The sequence below is a fragment of the Rattus norvegicus genome, chromosome 7, assembly GCF_036323735.1.
Source record: "Rattus norvegicus strain BN/NHsdMcwi chromosome 7, GRCr8, whole genome shotgun sequence".
NCBI classification, from domain to species: domain Eukaryota; kingdom Metazoa; phylum Chordata; class Mammalia; order Rodentia; family Muridae; genus Rattus; species Rattus norvegicus.
Window position 1 is genome coordinate 29,201,488 of NC_086025.1, and position 23,476 is coordinate 29,224,963.

The window sequence follows — 23,476 nt, forward strand, 5'->3', positions numbered from 1 at the left end:
TAAAAGCTCTCTACTCCTAAAGCAGATGGTGTAATTTTAACTCGAGTTTCAGCTATGCCTCACTTACAAAGGTCCCAGAGCCTAGGAGCAAGAGTAGGAGCTACCGACTTAGCACTGACGAGCTCAGATTCTCCAGGCAGGATTTAAATTCTGGCTGGAACTATAAATCAGGTCCTGATAACTGATCAGGTGATCTAACTGCCTCATAATCCTGCTTCTTCTTCTGTCATGTGGGGTCAGTAAGACAATGTACACCATGGTCCTTTTGTGAAGATAAAGGGGTGCAAGTCCTATGCAGTAACAACTAAGCCAGTGTTAGGCATGGCTAACGGTCCAGAAAGTGTAGCCAACAGTGGCAGTGGTGAATGGTGATGGAGGTCCTGGTGACTTCTTGGATTCCCTCTTTAAGGGAGTCTGTTTCCTTGTGTTTCAGCTGTGTTGACACATTCAGGTCTTGCTGTCATAGGACAGTTGGGTTCCAGTGGTGCCATATTGCCCTGGTTGTTTTCGATGGTGACCTTACACTGGCATTTAGGCACCTGGGTTTGGGATGGTTATAGATCTAGATGATGGTGTCTGAGTGTGTCTTGTAAGGACTCCCTCTTTCCTATAGCCCCATGTATCACTTTGCTGGGATCACAAGCACCTCTCCAATGGCTATTCACTCAACGAATGTTTAAGACCTCCATAGAAGGCCAGACACTGTTCTATGGCTCTTAAAATGTGTATGAAGTTATATTTACTACTAATAAGGAGAATTACGTGTCCAACTGGTAAAGGCTTAGTAGTGGAGGTTGAAAAATAACCATAGTGCCTTGTGGAAAGTTAACAAGAGATGGAACTGAATAGCCCTACTTGCTTGCCATGTTGTGTGTTATGTGTTAAAAGTGTAGCTAATATGCTGGCTTTTCTTGGCCCTTGAATGTCCAGCTTTATGTCATGTTATACTTCCTGTATTGAGAAATGGAAACCTGCTCTCTAACATGGCAGAGACATCCATAAATCACCATCCTTCATCAAAGGAACATAGGGTATCCATCACCATCCATGTGGCTTCTTTGCTGGAGCTAAATTTCATCTGAGGGTATCATCATCTGGTAGGGCCTTTTGTCCTAAGCTTGCTGGTCTTTTTTTCCTTCTGTTGTGACATGATTTCCTGTTAGTCTTTTCATCTTCATGGCCTTCTCTATCCTATGTGTGCATCTTTCTTATGAGCCAAGCCATCTCTCACTCTGCTGCTTGATTCTTCTGACCCACTGTCTTCTAATGTCAAGAATTTGTCGCTCCTCTCCCGATCCACCTTTAACAGTTTTCTCTCACTTACTGACGCAGCCTCAAGTCTTCACTGTAGTTCACTTTTAGAGTATTGAAACTTGCCACTTTTGCCTTGATCCTTGACAAATTCTGTTCAGGTAGTAGACAAGTTCTCTACAAATTCACCAAAGGCATTCTCTTACCCTCTCTGTTCTCCTCGAGTTCTCCTACTGATAGCAAAACTATGGTAAAGTTCCAGACGCCCATTCTTTTCTTCTCTTTAACTTCCTTTCTAAAATTATATCTCCATTATATAATAGCATAAGAAAACTTGAGTTCAGGTGTCCCCCAACATTGGAACCTTGTGTTGATGTGTGCAAATTAAAATTTGAGTACAAACATAAGGTTGCACATTAGTTTTGCTTATTTATTATTTTATTTCACAAGTATTCATTCATGTGTCAATGCCTGGGAAGCATTAGCATATGGCATTGTTAGATGCTAGATGAACAATCAAAAAGCCTGTTCCTCTTCTAGGTTACCAGCAAAACGCCACTCCATGGTCTCTTACTTCATCAGGCCTGAGCTAAGCACCTCATTTTGCTACCTCACTTACATGAGTACATCCCAGCAGTGCTATGAGTCAGACACTCGGATTCCCAACCTATAGATGAAGAAGCGAACAGCGTAAGGATTGAAGCTAACTCTTCAAAGATACAAAGCAAGCAGGTGGAGAAGTTCCAGCACAGACCCAGGTCTACAGAGTCCCAAAGCTAGTGCAATAGTTCTCTGCTGAGAGCCCCTCTGAAGCATGTACCACGTAAGGCCAAAATGTTCTTTCCAAGCCAAATAACGGAACTTCTTCAGTTCCATATAACAGGACATATTGGTATTTATGAGGTTAAAAAAATTATAAATTTATTTTGAACAAAGATTGAATAACACTGAAGTCCCCCTAAACTGTTATCCCATAAAGGATGTTCAGGAAATAATTGACACCACCCAGTTGAAAAGGCTTCCTACAGACACAATACAACCGTTCGCCAGATCAAAAAGTCTCTCAAGGCTGAATATAGCAGGCAGGGAGACGTCAAATGGAACCTGAGGAAAAACAGAGAAGTACATATGAGATGTGCTGTTTCAAACTACTGACTGAAGAAAACTTCATGCAGTAGTGTTGTATAAAAGGCAGTAAACATTCATATTTACAACATTGGCTTTCTACAGGATGATATGGCACATATGCTACTTTATACCTTATATTCTACTGAAATTTATAGATCCACTCCTAAAATATCACATACTCTTTTCTTTCTTTCTTTTTTTTTTTTTGGTTCTTTTTTTTCGGAGCTGGGGACCGAACCCAGGGCCTTGTGCTTCCTAGGTAAGCGCTCTACCACTGAGCTAAATCCCCAACCCCCCACATACTCTTAAAGACAAATGTTATTTATGTGTGTGTATGTATACACACACACACACACACACACACACACACATACACATACACACACAAATATAAGCAAGTGATATATACATATATATCATATACAATACACATATACACATACATATATATTTCTTGCACATGACTTCTGACTTTGTTCGTCACACTAGATTGATTGGCCCATTGAAACTCTCTCACTCTTGCATTGGTCCTAAGTTCTGCCACAGGCACCAAGACAGTATAAGGACACAAGATCACTCTGTCTTAAAGAGGCTCCCAAGTTTCTGTGACTAAGAGCTGGTACAGCCAAAGTCACCCTAAACAGACTAAAATGGAGGAGCGCAGACTTCCTCTATTGTCATGGCACTGATTGTAAGAGAGCGAACAAAGATGATTGAAAGGAGAGGAAGGTATCCTGGAACCCAACTCCATGTTCATCTATAGTAAATGCCGTCAGAAGTGACCATAAATGCCATAAAGAGGAGAGGCCACAGTACATTCTGTGTTGAGGGTCTGAAGCCTGGTAAGATGTTAGAGGACAAGTTTTATTAATTTCTTTGGCTACTTGTTAAATGAATCAGTCATCAACTTATTCCCAAGCAAGCGTAATGAACCTAAAAAGGTGGAAGGTGGTTTTGCTTTTTCTTTACTTCATGGTTTCTAGGGCTTCAAATAACGAAGAGGCATATAGTATATTAGTTTGCTTTCTACTATTATGATACATGCCATAATCAAAACCATCTGGGGAGGAAGGGTTGCTTTCTTTGGCTTACACATCCCTGACACAGTTCATTAGTAGAGAAAGCCCAAGACAGGAACTTAAGCAGGGCGGAACCTGGGGCCAGGGACTGAAGCAGGAGGAACTCTGCTTACCGGCTTGTTGAAATTGCTTTCTTATATAACCGAGGATCACTGCCCAGGGATGGCACTGCCCACAGTGGGCTCAGCCCTTCCATATTAACTACCAATCAAGAAAATTCCCCCACTGTAAAGTTGCCTACAGGCCAGGATGATGGGGCGTTTTCTCAATCGAGGTTCCCTCTTCTCAGATGGCTCTAGATTGTTTCAAGTGGACAAGAAACGAGCGCGCGCGCGCGCGCGCGCGCACGCACACACACACACACACACACACACACACACACGTATTCCACACAACCCTCCACACACAAACCCTCACATGTAGTCAGCTTCCTTAATCACAATGTAATCTATATTCTAGCTTGAGAATTTTTTCTGTATGGATGGGGTAGTTTGACTACGAATAGCCCCTACAGGCTTATGAATTTGAATACTCTATCATTAGGGTGCTACTTGACAGGGACTACAAGGGGTAGCCTTGTTGGAGGAAATGTATCACTGGGGGCGAGCTTTGAGGGCTCAACAGCCCAAGCCAGGCCAAGTGTCTTTCTCTTCTTGCTTCCTTCAAATTAGGAAGGAGAACGCTCAGCTACCTCTCCAGCACCATGTATGCCTGCAGGCCGCCATGTTTCTCTCCATGATAATAATGGACTGACTCTCTGAAACTCTAAGTCCCAAGTAATTTCTTTATTTTTATAAGAGTTGCCGTGATCATCATGTCTCTTCATAGCAATAGAACACCGATTAAGACATTGGATTTTGTTTCTATAATATATGCCTTTTTCAATTAGAATGCACATGATGCGTGTTAATGTATGCACACGTGCATGTGAATATGTTACAGTGTGGAGACATAAAGAGGTTGGTCTCTAATGTCATTCCTCTGGAGCCATCCACCTTGGTTTTTGAGACAGGTTCTCTCACTGGCTGGGGCTCATGAGTAGGCTGGGCTGTCAGTAAGCCCAGTGTCTGATTTCCCAGTGCTGGGATTACCAATGTGTGCATTCCCCTCTATGGGTTCTAGAAACTGAACTCAGATCCTTATCTTATGTTTGCTTTTCCTGACTGAGCTATCTATCATCAGTCTTTATACCCAACTTAATAACATTTATAGATGATTTTCAAAGTAGAATACAAAGAAATACTAATTAGCATTAAAATATGTATACTGTCTTTTGTAATATTTCTCTTTTACTATCAAATCCTCTCCAGTTTAAATACAGGGTTGGTTTTTTAAAAACTAAGTGGCCACCTTAGTTTATTTAAGTTGCAGTTAGCTTGGTGATATAACACATGCTAAGTATAGATACTGCCCTTTGACTTCTGGCCCTTGTCACTGAGATGTCAAGAACAAGGGGCCATTTGTCAAAGGATGAAGAGCAATTGGTGAATTCCTGTATGGGAGCCACTGGTAACACCTTCACAGCACAAGAGTAGAATTAAGGCAGCTGTCACTCCAGAGTCATGCATTCTCATCTGTCCTTGAGAGGGACAAATTACTCTAAAATGACAGATCCCTCCCTGTGCTCACTCCCACCATTCTAGACACCAGAGGAATTTTGAGCCTTTTAGAATACAGTCAAATAGAATACTTCAAATTCTGCTTCTCAGTACCATGCTAAGACAGTAGTCTATATTTTCCTATTACTGGATGAAATCATAAAGGTAAACTTCTGACTGAGCTATTAACATGTACAATACATATGATGTGTGTGTGTGTGTGTGTGTAATGTGTAGTGTGTGTGTATGTGTGTGAATATATGGATGCAGCCATTGCCCAGATCAACAAATGGATACACACATAAGTCATGTGTGCTACTGCACACTTAGAACCACAGAAGTTGGTCCATGAAAGCAGGAGAATCAGTAGTTCAAGGTCAATGTGAAGTAGTTGAAGGCTACACAGTGAGTTCAAGGCCAGCCTGAGTTACAAGATACAAAAATAATAAACAAGCATTTAAAAGGAGACATACCCACGACAGCGAGGTTTGCTGTGCCATTAGATATGCACATGTTTTACTATCGACCGCTTCTAACAAACTGAGTTCTAATTCTTACCTCCTACCAGTTGTGTGTGAACTTTTCCGGTACTCCATATAGTCATACAGTTTGAAAATTGCACTTGAGGTTTCAGTCATCTTGTGGTTGCCCAGCTGTCCCTCTCTGTTCCTACTGCAATGTCCCTGACAACCGTTAACCCTCCATCTTCAACCCCATAGGCCCTCTTGTGAAAGAACAGGGCTTCGCTCTGCTTGTACTGAGTAGCTGATTTGTGCAGGCAGTTTCATGCCATCTAAAGGCCCATCCTCATTAGGTATATGTGTGACTATTAGCCTCCCCTCCTTGGCTTCTCATTTACCCACGTAATGGTTCCCTAAATGCCTACAGCTGGTTTACATTCTTTGTCCTGTGAGCTGTACTTTTTCAAGTGGGGTCTCTATATAAAGTTTTATACCAAAATCATGTCAACAACTCCCTTTCACCCATGTGCCTCACTTTTTCAGGCAGGGTCTCCTGTATTCCAGGCTGGCCTCAGACTTATTATATAGTTGTGGATGACCTTGAACTTCTGATCATCCTACCTCCACGACATCAGTCATGCTCATACAGGCCTGAATAAGCACACTTGGTACATGTGGTGCTGGCGCTACAGTCCAGGGCATCATGCATGGTAGGCAAGCATTCCACCACTGAGCTATATCTCTAGTCCAAGATAGCATAGCCAACACTGGAGAGGCTGAGGCAAGAGGGCTGTCCCCAAGTTCAAGGGCAGCACTGGTTACAGAATGAATCTGTGTCTCAAAATAAATCAGCAAGAGCACACGCAGGTGTGTGTGTGTGTGTGTGTGTGTGTGTGTGTGTGTGTGTGTGTGTGTGTGTATGATTTTCAAAATATCTATGACTTTTCTCAATCTGATGTTCGATAGCTACCCTGAAACATTTTCTGGTTCTCTCAGGTGCAATGCCAGTCATCTTCTCTTTGGTTCTAAATGTTAAACAATGAAGGAAGCCTGTGGGGAATTTTCCCCTCACCGGGTTGGCATGCTTCTTCTGGTACTATGATTTTGAATGATTTTAAGTTCAGAGATGTGGGTGGATGTAATTGCTTCTTTTCAAAAATCTTAAAAGTACAGTGCAGGATCCACAGAGGGAATAATTTAATAGTCCAAAAGTAAGAAAGACACCTTCCATCTCACATGCAGGTTCCTCTATCACACTTCCTACCTGTTAACTAAACACCTCTCTGAAGTTACTGATTGACTAGATTTTTTTCCCAGCTGGGGAAACCATCCATCGTAGAAGATAGAGGATAATATGATACCATGCTATTAGTTTACTTAAAAATCAATATTGTGGATGAGAGGTGACCCATCTGATGAGAAAGTTCTAAAGTTCTTTTTAGAACTTAGGTAACCATCTAATGCCCTGGGAGAGAAAGAACTAGATGTGTTTGGTTTTCTTGTATTTGATTTAAGTACACACTCCCCCGATGCCAGCAAGAATGGTATCACTCCTCCCATCCTGACAGAGACAGTACACAATTCTTCAGAGGTAGACAGGACCTTTGTATAATTTCTCTCATCTGCTGGAAACCCCACACTTTTCTGAGAATGAAATTATCTTTTCATCACTCTAATTTTTGTGTTAATCAAACTTTAACTGTGACAGAAAAGTATTTTTAATATAATAGGGGCTCAAGCAGTCATACTGGTGAGATAGTAAGAAATCTTTTAATATTAAATTTTAATGAAATAATGTTATTGCAAAAGGAAATTTGAATAGAACAAGAAAACTGGATATTAAAACTCAACGTGTGGGGGTGAAAACATGTATAGGCAGTTGGCATGCTGTCTAAGAACAGAAGAACAGATTCTTCCTCAGCCAGCATCATCACCATGACGGTGCCCACACCTTCAGGCCATGAACAACTAAACAAGCAGGCTTACATAACAGGTCTTCCATAAAACCCTGTTTGAGGTTCCTGCCAGTGGAAGCATGAGGTAGACTGAAGACAGAACCACCATTAGAAAGGGCATAGACATACCCCATCCTTTCTCCGAGATCTTGCCCAGTGTGTACATCTCTCTGCCTCTCTTTCTGGGTCATTGTGCCCTTTCTAATACACCAATAATCATACAAAGTGAGCTTCCTTATGTGCGATCATGGGTACTATGAGTGCTTCAGCAATTATTGAAGCCGGAAGACACTTGTGAGTCTGTAGCTTGAAAGACATGTGAATAGAGTATGCACTCTGTTTGCAGCTGGCAGAGGTGAATGAATGCATGCTTATGGGATGGGGCCCTTAGCTTGTTGATTCCCTGGAAACTCTGGGTTAGCTGTTTGAAGCTCAGTTGGTGTTGGAGAAGTATAGAACCATTTAGTGTTTGGGGACAAAATGTACAAGCTCAGTGACTGGATCATTTCAGATATATACATTTCTGGGTCACACTGGATTTCATTAAACTCTGATTCAAACACACGCACACACACACATACACACACACACACACACACACACACACACACACACACACACACACACAAAAACCAAACCAAAACACAAAAAAAAACACACACAAAAATAAAAAACAAAAACAAACAAAAAAATCCATTTAACAGTCAAAGCTAAGTATTATGCAAACTAAGGCTTGTGGGGTTGGTTTTGGTTAACTTGAAACAAGTTACAATTATCTGAGAGGAGGGAATCGGCATTGAGGGGTTGCTTCCCTGGAGACTGCCTGTAAGAAAATCTTTAGGGGAATTTTCTTGATGTGATTGTTGGTAGAGGACCAGGCTCACTGTGGGTGGTGTAAGAAATCAATCTGAGAGAGCTAGAAAGAGAAAGCCACTAAGCAGCACTCCTCTATAATCTCTGCTTCAGTTCCTGTCTCCAGGTTCCTGTCTTCGGTTCCTGTCTTCTGTTCCTACTTTGACTTCTCTGAGTAACAGATCACATCAGGACATAGTAAGCCCTTTACTCTCTCAAATTGCCTCTGTTAGCCATGCTTATCACAGCAAATAAAAAAAATGATTAAGATTACCAATTAATGAATATCTCTATGTGTCACAACCTTTCCCTCCATGGCTCCCATTCTGCACACTCTGCCTTTAAACCCACTCTGGACTCAGACATGAAGACATGACAGTCTGATTGGTGGAAAGTGGGAGTGTTGACAGTGTCTTCTTTGTTACAAGTACATGCTTTTAAGAATTTATTTGTATGAATGTATGCATGTACATACATACATGTGCATACAACACAGCACACAGCACACATACAAGAAATAAGGGGACAACCTTGGGTGTCAATTCTCTCCTTTCGCCATGTGAGTCCCTAACTTAACTCGGGTCATCAGGCTTGCATGGTGAGGGTTTTTTACAAAGTGAACCATTTCTTTTCATAGAGAATTATTTAAGAAAACACCCTTCAAGAACAAAAGAGACCTTTAAGGAAATAGGGAAAATTGAAGCTGGTTTTCTTAAGCTTTAGCCTGACTGTTCAAGACTCCAAGATCTACAGAAAGTCCTTGAAGTTGTTCTCTTTTATCAGAGAGGTATGCTTTTCAATGGACACACAGGACAGCATGCAGGGTGCACAGGACATCACAGAGAACATATAGGATATACAGGGTACACAGGACAGCACAGAGGACACACTGGACACTACACAGGGCACACAGGACAGCACACAAGGCATACATGTTGGATTTGATGCAAGTTCAAGGAGGGAGGGTTAAAGGAAACAGAGCCTTGGACATAGAATTTAATAAGAATGTCCCTTTTTGTTGTTGTTCCATAATGTGTCACTTCACCACAGGACAAAAGACGATAGGGCCAGTAGAATCATGGACTGGACTTTCAGAAACTTAAAGGCAAAATAATCCTTTTCTTTCTTATACATTACCCCAGATATTCCTTATAGTGCTAGAAAGCTGACCATTGCCCTCAGAAAGCAGATTCTGAGATGGAATTTAGCTTCCAGAAGTTCACTAGCCTCAGCAAATGATCATGAGATTAATGCACTCAGAGAAAATGAAGAAAATGACATTGGGCAGAAGGAGAAGTTGGGAGAAAACATGGGCATCTTTGAACATAGAATGGCCCTTCTGTATTACCTTGAACTGTGGCAGTGGGTGTCAAGGCTCTGTGTTACAATATTGACCAGTACCTGAACTCAGGCTGCCTCAGAAGAAGTCATGAGCACTGGGCCAAGCATGAAGACCTGAGTTCAGATCCCAAGCAACCACATTAAGAAAAAAAAAAGCGGGGTTGGGGATTTAGCTCAGTGGTAGAGCGCTTGCCTAGCAAACGCAAGGCCCTGGGTTCGGTCCTCAGCTCAAAAAAAAAAAAAAAAAAGCAAAACTGTGTGCAGAAGCACATGTTTGCAGCCCCAATGCAGGGAACTTGGAATAGGTGAACTCCAAGAGCTCATTTGCCTGTCAGCCTAGTCAATGGATGAGCTTCGGTTCAGTCAAAGATTCCATCTCAAAGCAGTAAGGTGATGAGAAATCAGGAAAGACAACCAGGGTCACCTCTGGCATCCACATGCACACACACACATACATGTACACACACACACACACACACACACACACACTCACACACACACTCACACGTGCAATGTTAATATGGCAAAATGCATGCTGGTATGCAACCAAAACTGAGGGGAAATTTAAAATAACTTCACTATTTATACTAAATTTTCAGAAGCTTCTCTTTGAGATCTTCATAAAATAAGTCTAGTGCATTGCTTCTATTAATCATTCTATTTGATTACCCTAGGAATATTCTACTCTAGAATTGAGGAGAAATTAACAATTAAAGAGTAGGAAAAAGATTCAGAACTAACATCTCCCCTTAAGTAATCTCTTCTTGAAAGCTTAAGTGGAGGGGAAAAAAATTCACTTGGATCCTATCTCTGCCAGTTCTGCCTGGGGAGCCAATTCTTCACTCCAGTTAAGACACTGATGTTAAATCAGAGTAAGGGATTCCACACAAATACGGTATGGTAGACTGCTCAGGAGTTTCTTGGCTCATATATAGAAACTCGGGTGAGGGATAGTGTTGAAGGGTATGGATGGTCTCAAAACACCTGCCCCATTACAATATCCCACCCCACGATGGATTGTGATTTCCCGTTAACCTTCCACTTCCTCCACACCTCAGGATCTCCCAAGATCCTTTTCAGCTGGGAGTGGGGTGGGGCAGAGGGAATATTGCTTGGCTGGATTTCCGGGTGATGCTCTGGTGACCTCCACTCCTCTTTGTTGATATTACTATGTCATATAAGCAGCTTCATCACCTTGGTTATGAATGTATCTGTTGATGTTCGTTCGGTTGGCTACTGAGCCAAGGTTTTTACTGCTCCGAGATGGTAGTGAGGTGACCATGCTTCTCCTGGAGGAAAAGGCCAACCACAATACTGAGAAATTCCCCTCGACTCTTACACAAATTTCTGAGCCCATCTGTAAAGAATGAAATTGCCTGGGACTGGGTGATGTTGCATAGGCCAGGGACAGTTCATAGAGACAGCAAAAGGTGATCATGGGAAAACTGGGTGCTAGAAAAAAAATGTTTAGAGTACAGTGCTAAGGGACATATTCTGAGTAACCATCAGCCTAGACATAGAGTCTGACCTGGATACCTGCTAGCTGAGGGTCCTTGGGTGAGTCACCTAACATCTTTGCCCCTCAACTTCTCTCACAGAAGTGATGGTGATGGTAATGGTGATGGTGATGGTGATGGTGATGGTGTATTGGTGGTGGTGTTGGTGGTGGTGGTGATGATACCTATCTTAAGTTCAAACAAAATCTGAAGTCACATGTTTAGCTTAGAATGTGGTTGTGTATTTGTTCCCTGTCACAGAAGTCACATATTCGTGTAAACTTAGTGATTCATAACAAAATTGGCTGTAAGTCCTGGAGCTCAGAAGTCTGAAATCTATTTAATGGCTGTCAAATCGTGATGTGGTCTGGATTGGTTTCTTTTGGAGAGCCTATCTGGGAAGTCATTTACACTCCTTGGCTTGTGGCTTCATGCTGGCTCTCAATCTCCTCTTTGCTGTCCAATCCCTCTGGAGCTCCCTGTACAAGGGCACTGATGACCACCTTCTGGGTCATCAGCATGTTGTCCTAAACCCAGCCACATTCACTGTGCTGCTTTGCCGTGCAAGGCAACAGGTTCTGGGGATTCCTCTAGAAGATCCTAGCTCAACTGGTTATGTGTGTGGTCCAGAGAGATGAGTTAAGAGCTATATTCATTAAAGCTTCTGTGGAGATTGGTACTATCTCATATTTTTACTTTAAAAAAATCATGATATTTCTACATCAGCCTATTGTGACAAAAAGTTATTAGTGTCCACTAAAATACATGGGTATGTCTTCATAGAGCTCCCTAGTACACTCTCGCAAATTGGGTTTAGACAATAGGATATGAGTAAAAATTATGACAGCTACTCGGGATGCCTTTTGGGATTTATTATCTAGACCTAGACTGGAATACATTTCAGAGGAAAAGAGCCTAGGAACAGAAACTCCCAATGAGTCTGCGCTCTCTGTAACTGCCAGGATGTTAGGATCTGTGGGCAACCTTCTGAAGGCTTCTCTGGCAGTGTTATCCTTGAACAGCCATTGCAGATCCCACTGGTAACAAGTCCAAGTACCTAATCTCTACTAGATGTGAGGCAAATAAATCTTATTTGGGATGTGACGATGGTTCAGTGTAAAGCACTCGCCATTTAAGTGTGAGGTCTTGAGTTCAAATCCCCCAAACCCATGTAAATCTAGAGGCAGTAGCACAAACTTGTGGTCCCACCACTCCTTTTATGTGGAGATGGGAGGCAGAGACAGGAGGATCCCTAGAAGCTGCCTCAGCCAAGATGTGGAGTCTGCACATAGGCACAAATGAAGCCATGTGACCCTGTCCCCAAGTTATTTCTGATTGGTAAATAAAGATGCCAACAGCCAATAGCTGGGCAGAAGAGATGTAGGTGGGGTTCAGGTTTCTTGGACTTGGGGTTGGAGGAGGACCACGAGGAGAAGAAAGTGGAGGAAGAAGAGGAGAAGCTGCCATGGGTTAGGAGTCAAGAAAATGTAGCCCTGAGAAGTTGCCAAATGAAGTTAAGAGCAGCCCAGAAGAAACATAGTAAGTGATAACTCAGGATTATTGATAGGAAATAGATCTTAACAACATAGAGAGTAGTATCTGCCCAGCTCTTGTGCTGATTAAGGCTTATTGTAAGTATAAAGATCGTGTGTATCTTTTATCTGGGAACTTAAATAGCTAAGGTGGGGTAGAAACCTCAGGCAGGGATTAATACATTCTACTACAGGAAGCTCACAGAGCAGCTAGCCTGGCACACCTATGAACTTAAAGCAGGCGATGGTTGGTACCCACAGTGTCCAAGTGTCCATATGTGCGCTCAGCACACACATACTCAAATGTGTGTGCATACGTGTACAAACATGTGCCCACACACATACACAATTGTGCACATGAACAAATTGTGCACATGAACACCTGCTGTTGAGCATTAGGGTTTCTTAGCACAGTCTGCCCCATCCTGACTGAAATTTCTCCTCTGGCGAGCTTGCCTTCCCTCACTACACTTCCAGTACCACAGTAAGAGCTCAACTTCAGTGAAAGGTCAGAGCTTTGAATCTCAGCAGCCATGTTAGCTGCTGGGTACCCTCCCAAGGGTCTTAGTGGTGTCGGTCTATAGGAGACACAGAAATAAAAACTTCACAGTTACAGCAATACTTGATCTTTTTTTTTCCTCCCAGAGTTTAACTTCTGGCAACTAGAAACTAGAAACCAGAGGTGCTTCCCCCCCACCCCCACCCCCGTGCACACACACCTCCCCCTCCCCTCTCTGTCTTTTTTAAAGCAAAGGCTTTGTAAAGAACCAAAGTTCACACTTTATGTTGGGGACTTTGTTGCCACAAATCAAAGCATGCTGGGTTTTGTTACTTAGCAGCTCCCAGTGCAGAGGGAAATGGAAGAGCAGACTTATGTGAATGGTGTGGAAGGAAAGCATCTCATGCTGACTCCGTTCGCATTGGCGCACACCATGACCAGCTGCATACCTTTCTTAGCCACCAGCAATGGCCACCGGCAAAAAGTTTGAGAGTCTGCAACTGTTTCTGTTAGTATTTGAATCCTGGCAACCGGCCTTTGTGGATGAATGAGGGAATGTAGAGAAGGAGATGGCATGACAAGAGGGTAGGAAGGCAGGGGAGGGAGGGAGGAAGGGAGGAAAGGAGGGAGGGAGGGAACAGGTGGTGTGGGAGACCATCTCTGGCACTGAGCATTTACTCTCTGCCTCACATCAGACACTGGGGGATGAACAAGAGCTCTGTGGCCAAATACTGAATGTGTAAATTTTCAGAATATTTTGTTTATTGAAAGGATAGGTTTATGACTAGCTATGGAATTATGGGCAGTGGAAAGGAGACCAGTCCCAAGAGGTTATACCGTGCGTCACTCCTTTTACAGACCATCCTTGAAGTGAATATATTACAGAAATGTAAAGAAGATCAGTGGCTGCCAGTGGTTAGGAGTGGACAGACTGGAACGGAAGAGGGCATACACAGGGTGACCGTGATGCTGGTGATGGCAGACATGTGTTTTGAGAGTGTCAGTGCCCCTACGCTGGTTATGATGCCGGACTTTCATGGTATAATGAAACATTCAGATGTTGTACTGAGACTTTCTGTACTCTTCTTATCTGTCCTCTTTCCTGTCCTTTCTTTTAGTTTTGGGGAACTCACAAGAGCTGAGCAAGTATTCAATCATGGAGGCACAGGCCTGTCTTCTCTGTATGATTTCTTATTTCAAAACCTTATTTGTCTTTGTGTGTATGGAGTGTTTTGCCTGAACATGTCCTTTCTATACATCATGTGTATGCAGTGCCCATGGAGACCGGAAGAGCATCAGATCCCCGGAACTAGAGTTACACAGGGTTATGTGTCACCACGTGGGTGCTGGGAATCAAACCCTGGATCCTCTGGAAGAGAAGCTGGTGCTCTTAATCATTAAGCCATCTCTTCAACTCAAACTGTGTTGTTTCTTATAATGATATGACTCCATGAGAATCTACAGTTAATTTAAAAGGCATGGCTGAAAACAACTAAAATAATTAAGAACACCCCTGTTAATGGGCCGTTCACTCTTTCATTTACTTTTTCAAGATCAGCAAACTATCAGATTAGGCTGAAAACCACTCATGAAGGGAAAAACTAACAGTCAAATATGCCAGAGTTCACATCAACCTAAGACTGGGGAAAATAAAGATGACCACAGAGTATTGAATGACACAGGGCTGGCCTGGCACTGTGTTGAATACTGGTCCTTTCCTAGTGTGACTTCAGGTGACAGTAGCTTATTGCTACCAATACTCAAAGGAGGGAGCAAACCCTAGACTAACAGTAGCTTTTGCACGGTCACACACATAGCAGTCTAACGAGGAACCAATCCTTCTGTTTCTTGCATTAAGATTCATTGCTTCTGAGCCCTTCACCAGAACCTAGTCAACCAGGGCTCTTTAATGACTGACTTAATTACAGGGGCAGATCGCAACACGGGTCAAGGGATCTTCCCACTGTGGTGTGCCCCCGAAGTAGTTGAGAAGAGGCCATGTGGGTACCAGATGTCTGTAATGTATGCAGAATAACTTCCAAAACTTCCACTGGCTTTTGGCCAAAGGAAACAGGGAAAATGGGTAAAGTCACACCTGCTCTTTCTTGGCATATTTACCCTAAATTTACAGACTATTTATGAAAAGAATGTTTAAAGCTTTAGCAATTTATTCAGCTGTGTGAGGGAAAAATATGTCATTTAGCTACATTGAAAATACAGTCACACTGTTGGATCTGTGACAAAGAGAAAAAGCCTTACTATGTAGCTCAGGCTGTCCTCAAGCTCACTGAGGAGCACAGGCTAGCTTCAAACTCCTTGTTCCTCTTGTACCTCTCAAACGCAAGGATTATAAGCGTGTACCTTTGTACCTAGCCCAAGGGCTACTTTTTAAAAATGCTTTACTTTTTATTATTTTTGTGTGTAATCGTGTGTGCGTGTGCGTGTGTCTACTATGTACGCATAGGTAACTGTAGGGCATCGGATCAGGTCCCCCGGAGCTGAGGGTAAATGTAGCTATGGGAAGACTGACATGAGTTCCATGACTGAACTCCAGGCCTCTGGAAAGGCAAGCAGCACGCTCTTGACTGCCGAGTCACCTCCCCAGCTCCAAGGTCCAGGCAGAGCCATTTAGCAAACTTGAATGAAGGAAATGAAACCCATCGTTTACCTCAGTATTTTCCAGAAACAGAGAGAAATGAGATTGGCTAATGATTCCCTTGTCTCTTACTTCCCTGGAAGTTGTACAAAGCAACTAACTGTCCCCTTGAGACGGATCTGGACTTGTTTTGGAGATGAAGCCCTGGCTTGATTTGTGGAGGAAAGCACATACTTCTGCCACTTTGACGGTAAAACACATAGTATCCGGTTCATGACGGTACCATGGTCCAAATTACACTCCAGGATCATCAAACCCTTAAACGGCATAGTCACAAAGTGGTCCTGTACCCTGAACACAGGAGGCACAAAATCTCGCAGTTTCTCCATTAAAAAAAAAAAAAAAAGCATATTTCACCTTGATGCTATTGCTGGCAAATCTCAGAGAGATGGGCATTTTGAAATGCTCTAAACAGAGTAGCCTTTTCTTAGCATTTGAAGAGCACACTAATAGCCTGATCTTTTCTTAGGGCCTTTCTTTTTTCCCTTACCCAATTTTGACAGTCAGATGCAAACGGAGGGATGATAGAATCGAAGTCAGTGCAGTGTTTTAAAAAGCAGCGTGGAACTGATGCCGTCTGGCATTGTCTCGGAAAGAATATAAGAATATTAAGTGGATGCCTTGTGATCTTACACACAAAGGGTCCTCTTCACTTGAGGATGGAATGGTAATGTCTCAAAGCAGGAAGATGTAATTCTAGATGCCCATAAAAATCTATTCAGACACCTCGGGGCTGCTCCAACAGAAATCAAGTAAAAGAAAGAAGGGGGGGGGGGGGACAGAGAAGGAAAATCTGCAATTGTGAGCCCCGCAGAAATGTGTTAATAGAATTAATTGATAACACTCAGTAATTACCGGCAATGGGCAGTACAGAGCTCTGTGCTAGAAGTGGGGTATGCTGTTTATAGTGCATTAACTGCTGCACATTCGTGGTTTTGTTAGAGCTCCGCTAGCTGCAAGGAGCATCCTGGGGCATTGTTAGCTACAGATCCCAGCACACACACTCTCCTTACAAACTGATGGGCTATTCTTCCAGCCAAGGGATGTGGGCTATGTCTGAATTTGAACGCTGGGGATCTCTTCAGAGGAGTCATTGTGCACTGATCAAAATTAGATCGGAAACAGCAATAGAGCTTTCACTTGGACATCCTTGGAAGCCTAGTCTTGAACACCAGGCCACCAAGCTGTGAGAAGGCCCAACCACCCACAGAGAGGCCTGGGGTGTTCTGTCCCTTGTAAAATGTGGCTTCAGGATAACTATAATGGTCGACAGGGTCCTCTACGGTCAGTTCATTTGGGGTGTGACAGTTGTCAACGATGTGGCTTTGGGCAGATCCTTTGGTTTTGTCTTGAAACAGGGTCTCATTCTGTAGCCTTGGATGGTTAGAATTCACTGAGTAGTCCAGGCTGGTCAATAACTTACTATGTAACTCAACTTGGCTTTAGATTCATGGGGATCCTTCTGCCTCAGCCTCCTAAATGCTGGCCAGTACTTTGAAACAGTATCTTACTTCATTTTCCTGTGTCTTCATGCAAAATAGTCACTCATTAGAAAAAAAAAAAAAAAAAAGTCAGCCACCATCTCTTCCTTCTGTAAGCATCAGCTCCAGGCACCCTTCCAGCCAGCTTTGTGCAGGAAAGGGCGCCCTCTTTTCCCTAGTGGCCATCCCTGTGCCTTACAGGCAGCTACGGGAAACTTTTAAATGCCGCTGACTCCTCCCTCCCCCACCCCCCACCCCTGCCTAAAACTTAATTCTCTTTCTATTCAGGAATTTGAAGATTTGGTTCATTTTTCCATCTTCACAGCAAAACTGCAAATCATGCCCCGACCACTGGGCCCACTGCAGAGCTGACACTTGTGTTTTGCCTGCTCTTTGCAATCAGAGGAAAATGTTGTGTGAATGACCCTTGGCCGTGTTTGTGTTTTGCTGAGGCTACTCTATTACTGTGAAGTCATTTTTCGGAGCAATAAAAACGGTTAACAATGGACCACTAAATTTCATGGTAGGAACCAATAAGCCCTCAGAAGAAAATATGCCCAGAGAAGTTGTCACCTCCAGAGCTGTGGCAGGAGCAGGTTAGGGGAATGCAGATGATGGCGCCTGAGGCTGGTGGCCTCTCCAGCTAAACTGTAGGATTTCTTCAGGGCAGGAAGTCGAACTTTTGCTTTCTGCATTCTTGGGCCTGGCTCTGTGGCTGCCAACAAGATGACTGCCCAATGAAAGGCTGATGTTGATGGCCCCAGAGCCCGAGGTCATGGTGGGGGTAGAGCTGCTCTCTCTGGGCTATCTTTGGAAGATGAATTGCAAACCATTCATTCCTTTAATATTTGCTATACCTGTCTTATAAGACACTGGACAAAGCAGTGAGGATAAAAAAAACCCAGTAGGAAGCAATCTTATTGTATCAGACCTAGTCAGCATTATAATACCAGGCTAATATAAGTGTATGCCCTTCAGACATATTTTGCTTAAAAACGATCGAATGCCAAGAGGTGTAAGCCAAGAGATCTGCAGACGAAGTGAAGAAACAACATTTATTGGGTCTCCCAGCTGGCTCAGTGGGTAAAGGTGTTAGCCGTCAAGTCTGATGACCCGAGTTCAATTCCCCAGAATGCACACAGTGGAAGGACAGAACTGTTTCCCAAAACTGTCATTCATGCATGACTTGTATCATGAACGCATGCCCCCCTGCACCAACTTTCTCTTTCTCTGTCTGTCTGTCTGTCTGTCTGTCTCTGTCTCTCTGTCTCTGTCTCTCTGTCTCTAGCTCTGTCTCTGTCTCTCTGTCTCTAGCTCTGTCTCTGTCTCTCTCTCTGTCTCTCTCTCTCTCTCTCTCTCTCTCTCTCTCTCTCTCTCACACACACACACACACACACACACACACACACACACACACACACACACACACGAAGAGCAGGTAAGCTAACAGGTTGAATGTGCTAGTTACCCACATTACACAATAATCTAAGAAGACACTAGCATGACAGCAGTCATTTCGGCCGACGCGAGAAGGCTCATAAGAGGCTATGAAGGATGATAAGGTACCCATCACCTCATGATGGAATCAACATATGGGAACAGAAGAGCAAATGCCGAGAGAAACGGGAGGACGCTCGCACACAGAGTGGCGTAGTAACCGTTAGTCATCGGCACGTGGTTCATGTCAGCGCTCTGCCTGAAATGTAGCATAAACAGTAACCTTTTTTGTTGTCCTGTGGATTGAGTCTGGGACTTCAGGCATGCTAAGCAAGCTTTCTGCCACTGAGCCCCTAAACAATTACTTTTAACAATAAGAAACAATTGGCTATATGCGCAGGGAATTCAACCATGTTAAAAAAAAATCCATCAATCAAGCACACGGTCATGTTGTATAAGACAGCAGTGATTTAGTGTCATTAAGGATATGTAGTTCAGATGGAAAATATTTTTAAGAATGCACTTGCTTTTTTGCTAATTTGGGGTTTAAGAAATAAAGATGTCAACTGGTAACTGGGCTTTCTCGGGCTGTAGAGCTGGCACTTTTCTGGCTAGGGGATGACAGCAGCGCTGCTGCCACCGTCCTCACTGTTCTCCACTTTGGAATGCCAGCTCCCCTCTCACACTTACCCAACAGATAGCACATGACCAGTGGTGTCCTTTCTTCCATCAAGCCATGCTACCCAGGGCCATAGGACACAGGGATCCTGAGACCATGTGAGGCACTGAGTGCTTTCCTTTATGGTGAGCCAACTTCCGCTGAGCCAACTTCTGCAGCCATTTTTCTTCACTCAGTGACAATGAGTGCTAGATCCTCTCTTGTCTTTTAAAAGATAATGTCCCCCTGTCTCCCTGACTCACTGTGGGTACTTTCATTACCTCACTGGGGAAATTCAAATCCCTGGGTAAACTGTGCCAAGGCTATCCACTCCTTCCATCAGACTTCTTCATATCTCACCCCATCTTGATGACTGCAAGGCCCGTGAGCTTTCTGCTCTCTGTTTCCTCTCTGCCCGGACCCATCCCCAGTCCTTATGGATGACATCCCCTCTTCCTGTCTCCTTTCTCTTTTGCTTACTCCTACTTCAATGTCCTCCTTGGTCTCTGTACCTCCCTTTTAGCGCTTTGCCTTCCTTCTCAACCCTTCTTAGTCTATACTACAACTTCTTGGTACTCACCTCCTTCCTCGACTGCCCATAGCACCCTTTCCTACTGTTCACAAACAACATTCCCTGGCTACAAGTAATTTGGTGGCCTTGGAGTAAACCAAATTTGTACCTAACTCCTACTGCTACCTTGAGCCTGCTGCTTAATTTTCCTGTACCTAAATTTCCTCACCAATAGAATGGGAGGGCCTGGGAAGATAGTAAGGACACTTGCTGCTCTTGAAGCAGACTGAAGTTTGGTTCCAGAAGCCCCACCCAGTGGCTCCTAAATTGCCTGTAACTCCAGCTCCATGGAATCTGACGTCCCTCAACTCTATAAGATTCTTCTAATATTAATGAGACAATTAGCTTTGCCATTGTTCTATTGATATGCAGAGCAGAAACCACAACCATAGCAACTTTTAGAAAGGAAGCATTTAATTGGGGGTTGCTTTCAGAGGTTTGGTCCAATAGCAGGCAGACAGATATGGTGCTGGAGAAAGATCTGAGAGCTCTATTTTGGATCATCAGGTATCAGGAAAAGAGAGAGAGAGAGAGAGAGAGAGAGAGAGAGAGAGAGAGAGAGAGAGAGAGACTGGGCCAGGAGCATTTGAAACCCCAAAGTCTACACCTAGTGACCACTTCCTCTAACAAGGCCACACCCACTCCAACAAGACCATACCTCCTAATCCCTGTCAAGTAGTGCCACTCCCTAATGATTAAGCATTCAAATAAAGGAGCCCATGGGGGCTCTCCTTATTCAAACTACACGCCAATATATTCAAAACCTTTAGTAATGTTTGCACACACTATGTTCTCAACAAATATGAGCTAGTGTTATTATTACTAGTGGCTTATTGGCATTGCATGAATATCATACTGTTCAGAACTTATGCTAAGCTGAACTGAAAACTCTGAACTGAAAGAAAAGTTCTTTACTTTGAACAGTCAATAAAAACTCTGTCACAACCTCTGTATGTAATAAGTCTCTTTTCCAATCAAAAATCTATGCCGAGGAATGGTTTCCAGGTAGCAATTCTGTATGATTCTAGCCCACACAAATGCACTATGTGCTCACAAACTGATCTGTTCAATTCATGCACACTCACGCACATATGTGTATAATTTAGAGCAGTTTCTTTGTGTCATGGGAACAAATATGAACACATTAATTTAGCTGGCTGGAGACACTCCCATCTATACTGCCTTGCAGCTATAGACATTATCTACACGAATGTCCTGCATACAGCTGACAGTCAATTATTAATGATGGACAGGGTGTTGTATAAAAGGGCTTCATCCTCCCATGGGTGGTTAGTCATAGCAAGACAGAGGAAATAATTTTAGCATCATATTTGAATCCTACCTGACAGCTTGGGAACTAATAATTCAAACCTATGCAGGCAATTAAAGGGATACTTTTTGTTGTTCTGTGACATGAAATCAAAACTAGTTGTCATTGATACGCTATGATTGTCACCAAGGTCTGCATGGATACTCCTTTATCTCCTTGCTCTTCTAAGTTTCTTTGTGACAGCCTTTGCACAGCAGTATTTATTTTAATTAGGTGGAGGCTAGACAAGCCAAGGTATTTGTAGTAGGCGTGTTCAGTAAAGACTAAAATTCTTGCATAACAAGATCTCATATCAGTGACAAAAATGTCTCAAAGAGTCAGGCACACTGGTGTAAACCTTTAATCCCAGCACCAAGGAGGCAAGGTCAGGTGGTTCTCTGTTTGAGGCCACCCTGGTTTACAAAGGCTAGTCAAGGCCATGCAGTGAGATGGAGTCTCAAAAAAAAAAAAAAAATCTGTTAACACCTATCACTTTGTTTATCCAAGATTTTACTTTCTGGGATAAGCTTACAAATTCCCTTGTCCTATCCCAGCACTGTTAGGTAAGTCTGTCTCAGTGGAGATCAAGTGTGAGAGTTAAGGCACCATCTCTTAGATGGGTAGATCCAGTGCCTCCTATGCCACCATGAGCCCATGGTATCAACCTACACAATGGCCTAATTGCTACAGGTTCAATAGGGACTCACATTAATGGGCAGAGGACATGGTTTCTCTTTCCTCTTCTAGCTTTGAGATCATAAAGACCAAATTTAGATACTAAAACCCTCAATGAAATTAGTTAATCAGGAGCTGAAGCATCTACACATGGTGAGGACAACAATAACAGTCCTGTTTAGATACCCCAAATCTATGATAACAGTCACACTTAGATACCCCAAATCTATGATAACAGTCACACTTAGATACCTAGTTCTATGATAACAGTCACACTTAGATCCCCAAATCTATGATAATAGTCATACTTAGATACCCCAGTTCTATGATAATAGTCATACTTAGATACCCTAGTTCTATGATAATAGTCATACTTAGATACTCCAGTTCTATGATAATAATCATGCTTAGATACCCCAATTCTATGATAATAGTCATACTTAGATACTCCAGTTCTATGATAATAATCACGCTTAGATACCCCAATTCTATGATAATAGTCACACTTAGATACCCCAATTCTATGATAATAGTCACACTTAGATACACCAGTTCTTAACATTTGCTTGTTATCAGGCCCTCCCATACATATCTAATATTCACAACAGGGAAAAGTTGTCATCATGACTCCATTTCATATATGTAACCTTGGTCACAGCACTGTTAACACATGAGATTGGAATTTCCAACCCAGATCTGTCAGAATCCAGAACCCACAGACACTGTTTATCATGTATCTCATGGAACACCTTTTTGTGATCCATTACTGAACACTCACGGTAGTTCATTTTTATTGTTAATTCTTATCCTCAGTTTCATTAGGTCCAGAGAGGCTTAGGAGATAAGTCAAGCACACTTCTGAGTGACCTGTGAAGGGGTTTCTAGAGGGCAACTGGCACGGGGGACAGCTAGCTAGGGAGAAAGACCAAGTCTCAATGCAGATAGCACTATTCCATCAGCTGAGTGTCTGCATGAAGGTAGAAGTGTGTGTGTGTGGTGGGGAGCCAGTGTGCAGGAGCCACTCTCTCCACATGCGTGAATTCAGTGTACATGCTGGTGCCTCTGGACATCTGGCTTCAGCTTCTTCAGCCCTTAAGTATGCATGCACTCTGGTGACTACAGGGAGCTGCAACCTGAGGCTGGGCTCTATCATTAGTTACCTTATTCTGAGGATCCCAGCATCTCCATCTGAGAAGCTACTGGGGTTTCTGCCTCTCTAGCATACAGCCAACTACTCTATGCTCCTCTAGTATCAAGTCCCCAGTCATACAAGTCAACATAACGAATCCCTCCTAAATCACATGCTCATATACATGCATGGGCACATATACACATGTGCATACACACATACACACATGCACACCTACACACATGTGCATACCTACACACCATACATGCACAAATGCACCCACACCATACACATGTATGTACACATGAAGATACCATATACATGCACATATACACACAAGCACATATGCACACACATGACATCTGTTC

At 43.0% G+C, this 23,476-nt stretch overlaps 1 protein-coding gene across 6 annotated transcripts in view; it reads right to left on the reverse strand.

Moving 5' to 3' along the window:
- Positions 1-1,655: 1,655 nt before the first annotated feature.
- The window catches only part of Cfap54 (cilia and flagella associated protein 54), a 286,409-nt gene continuing 264,588 nt past the window's right edge, over positions 1,656-23,476 (reverse strand). For all 6 annotated transcript variants that reach the window (XM_039080085.2, XM_039080086.2, XM_039080083.2 and 3 more), the window contains one exon: positions 1,656-2,355. In XM_039080085.2, the coding sequence (XP_038936013.1) occupies positions 2,236-2,355 (120 nt within the window). In that variant the 3' untranslated portion in view covers positions 1,656-2,235. The remainder of the gene's footprint in view (positions 2,356-23,476) is intronic.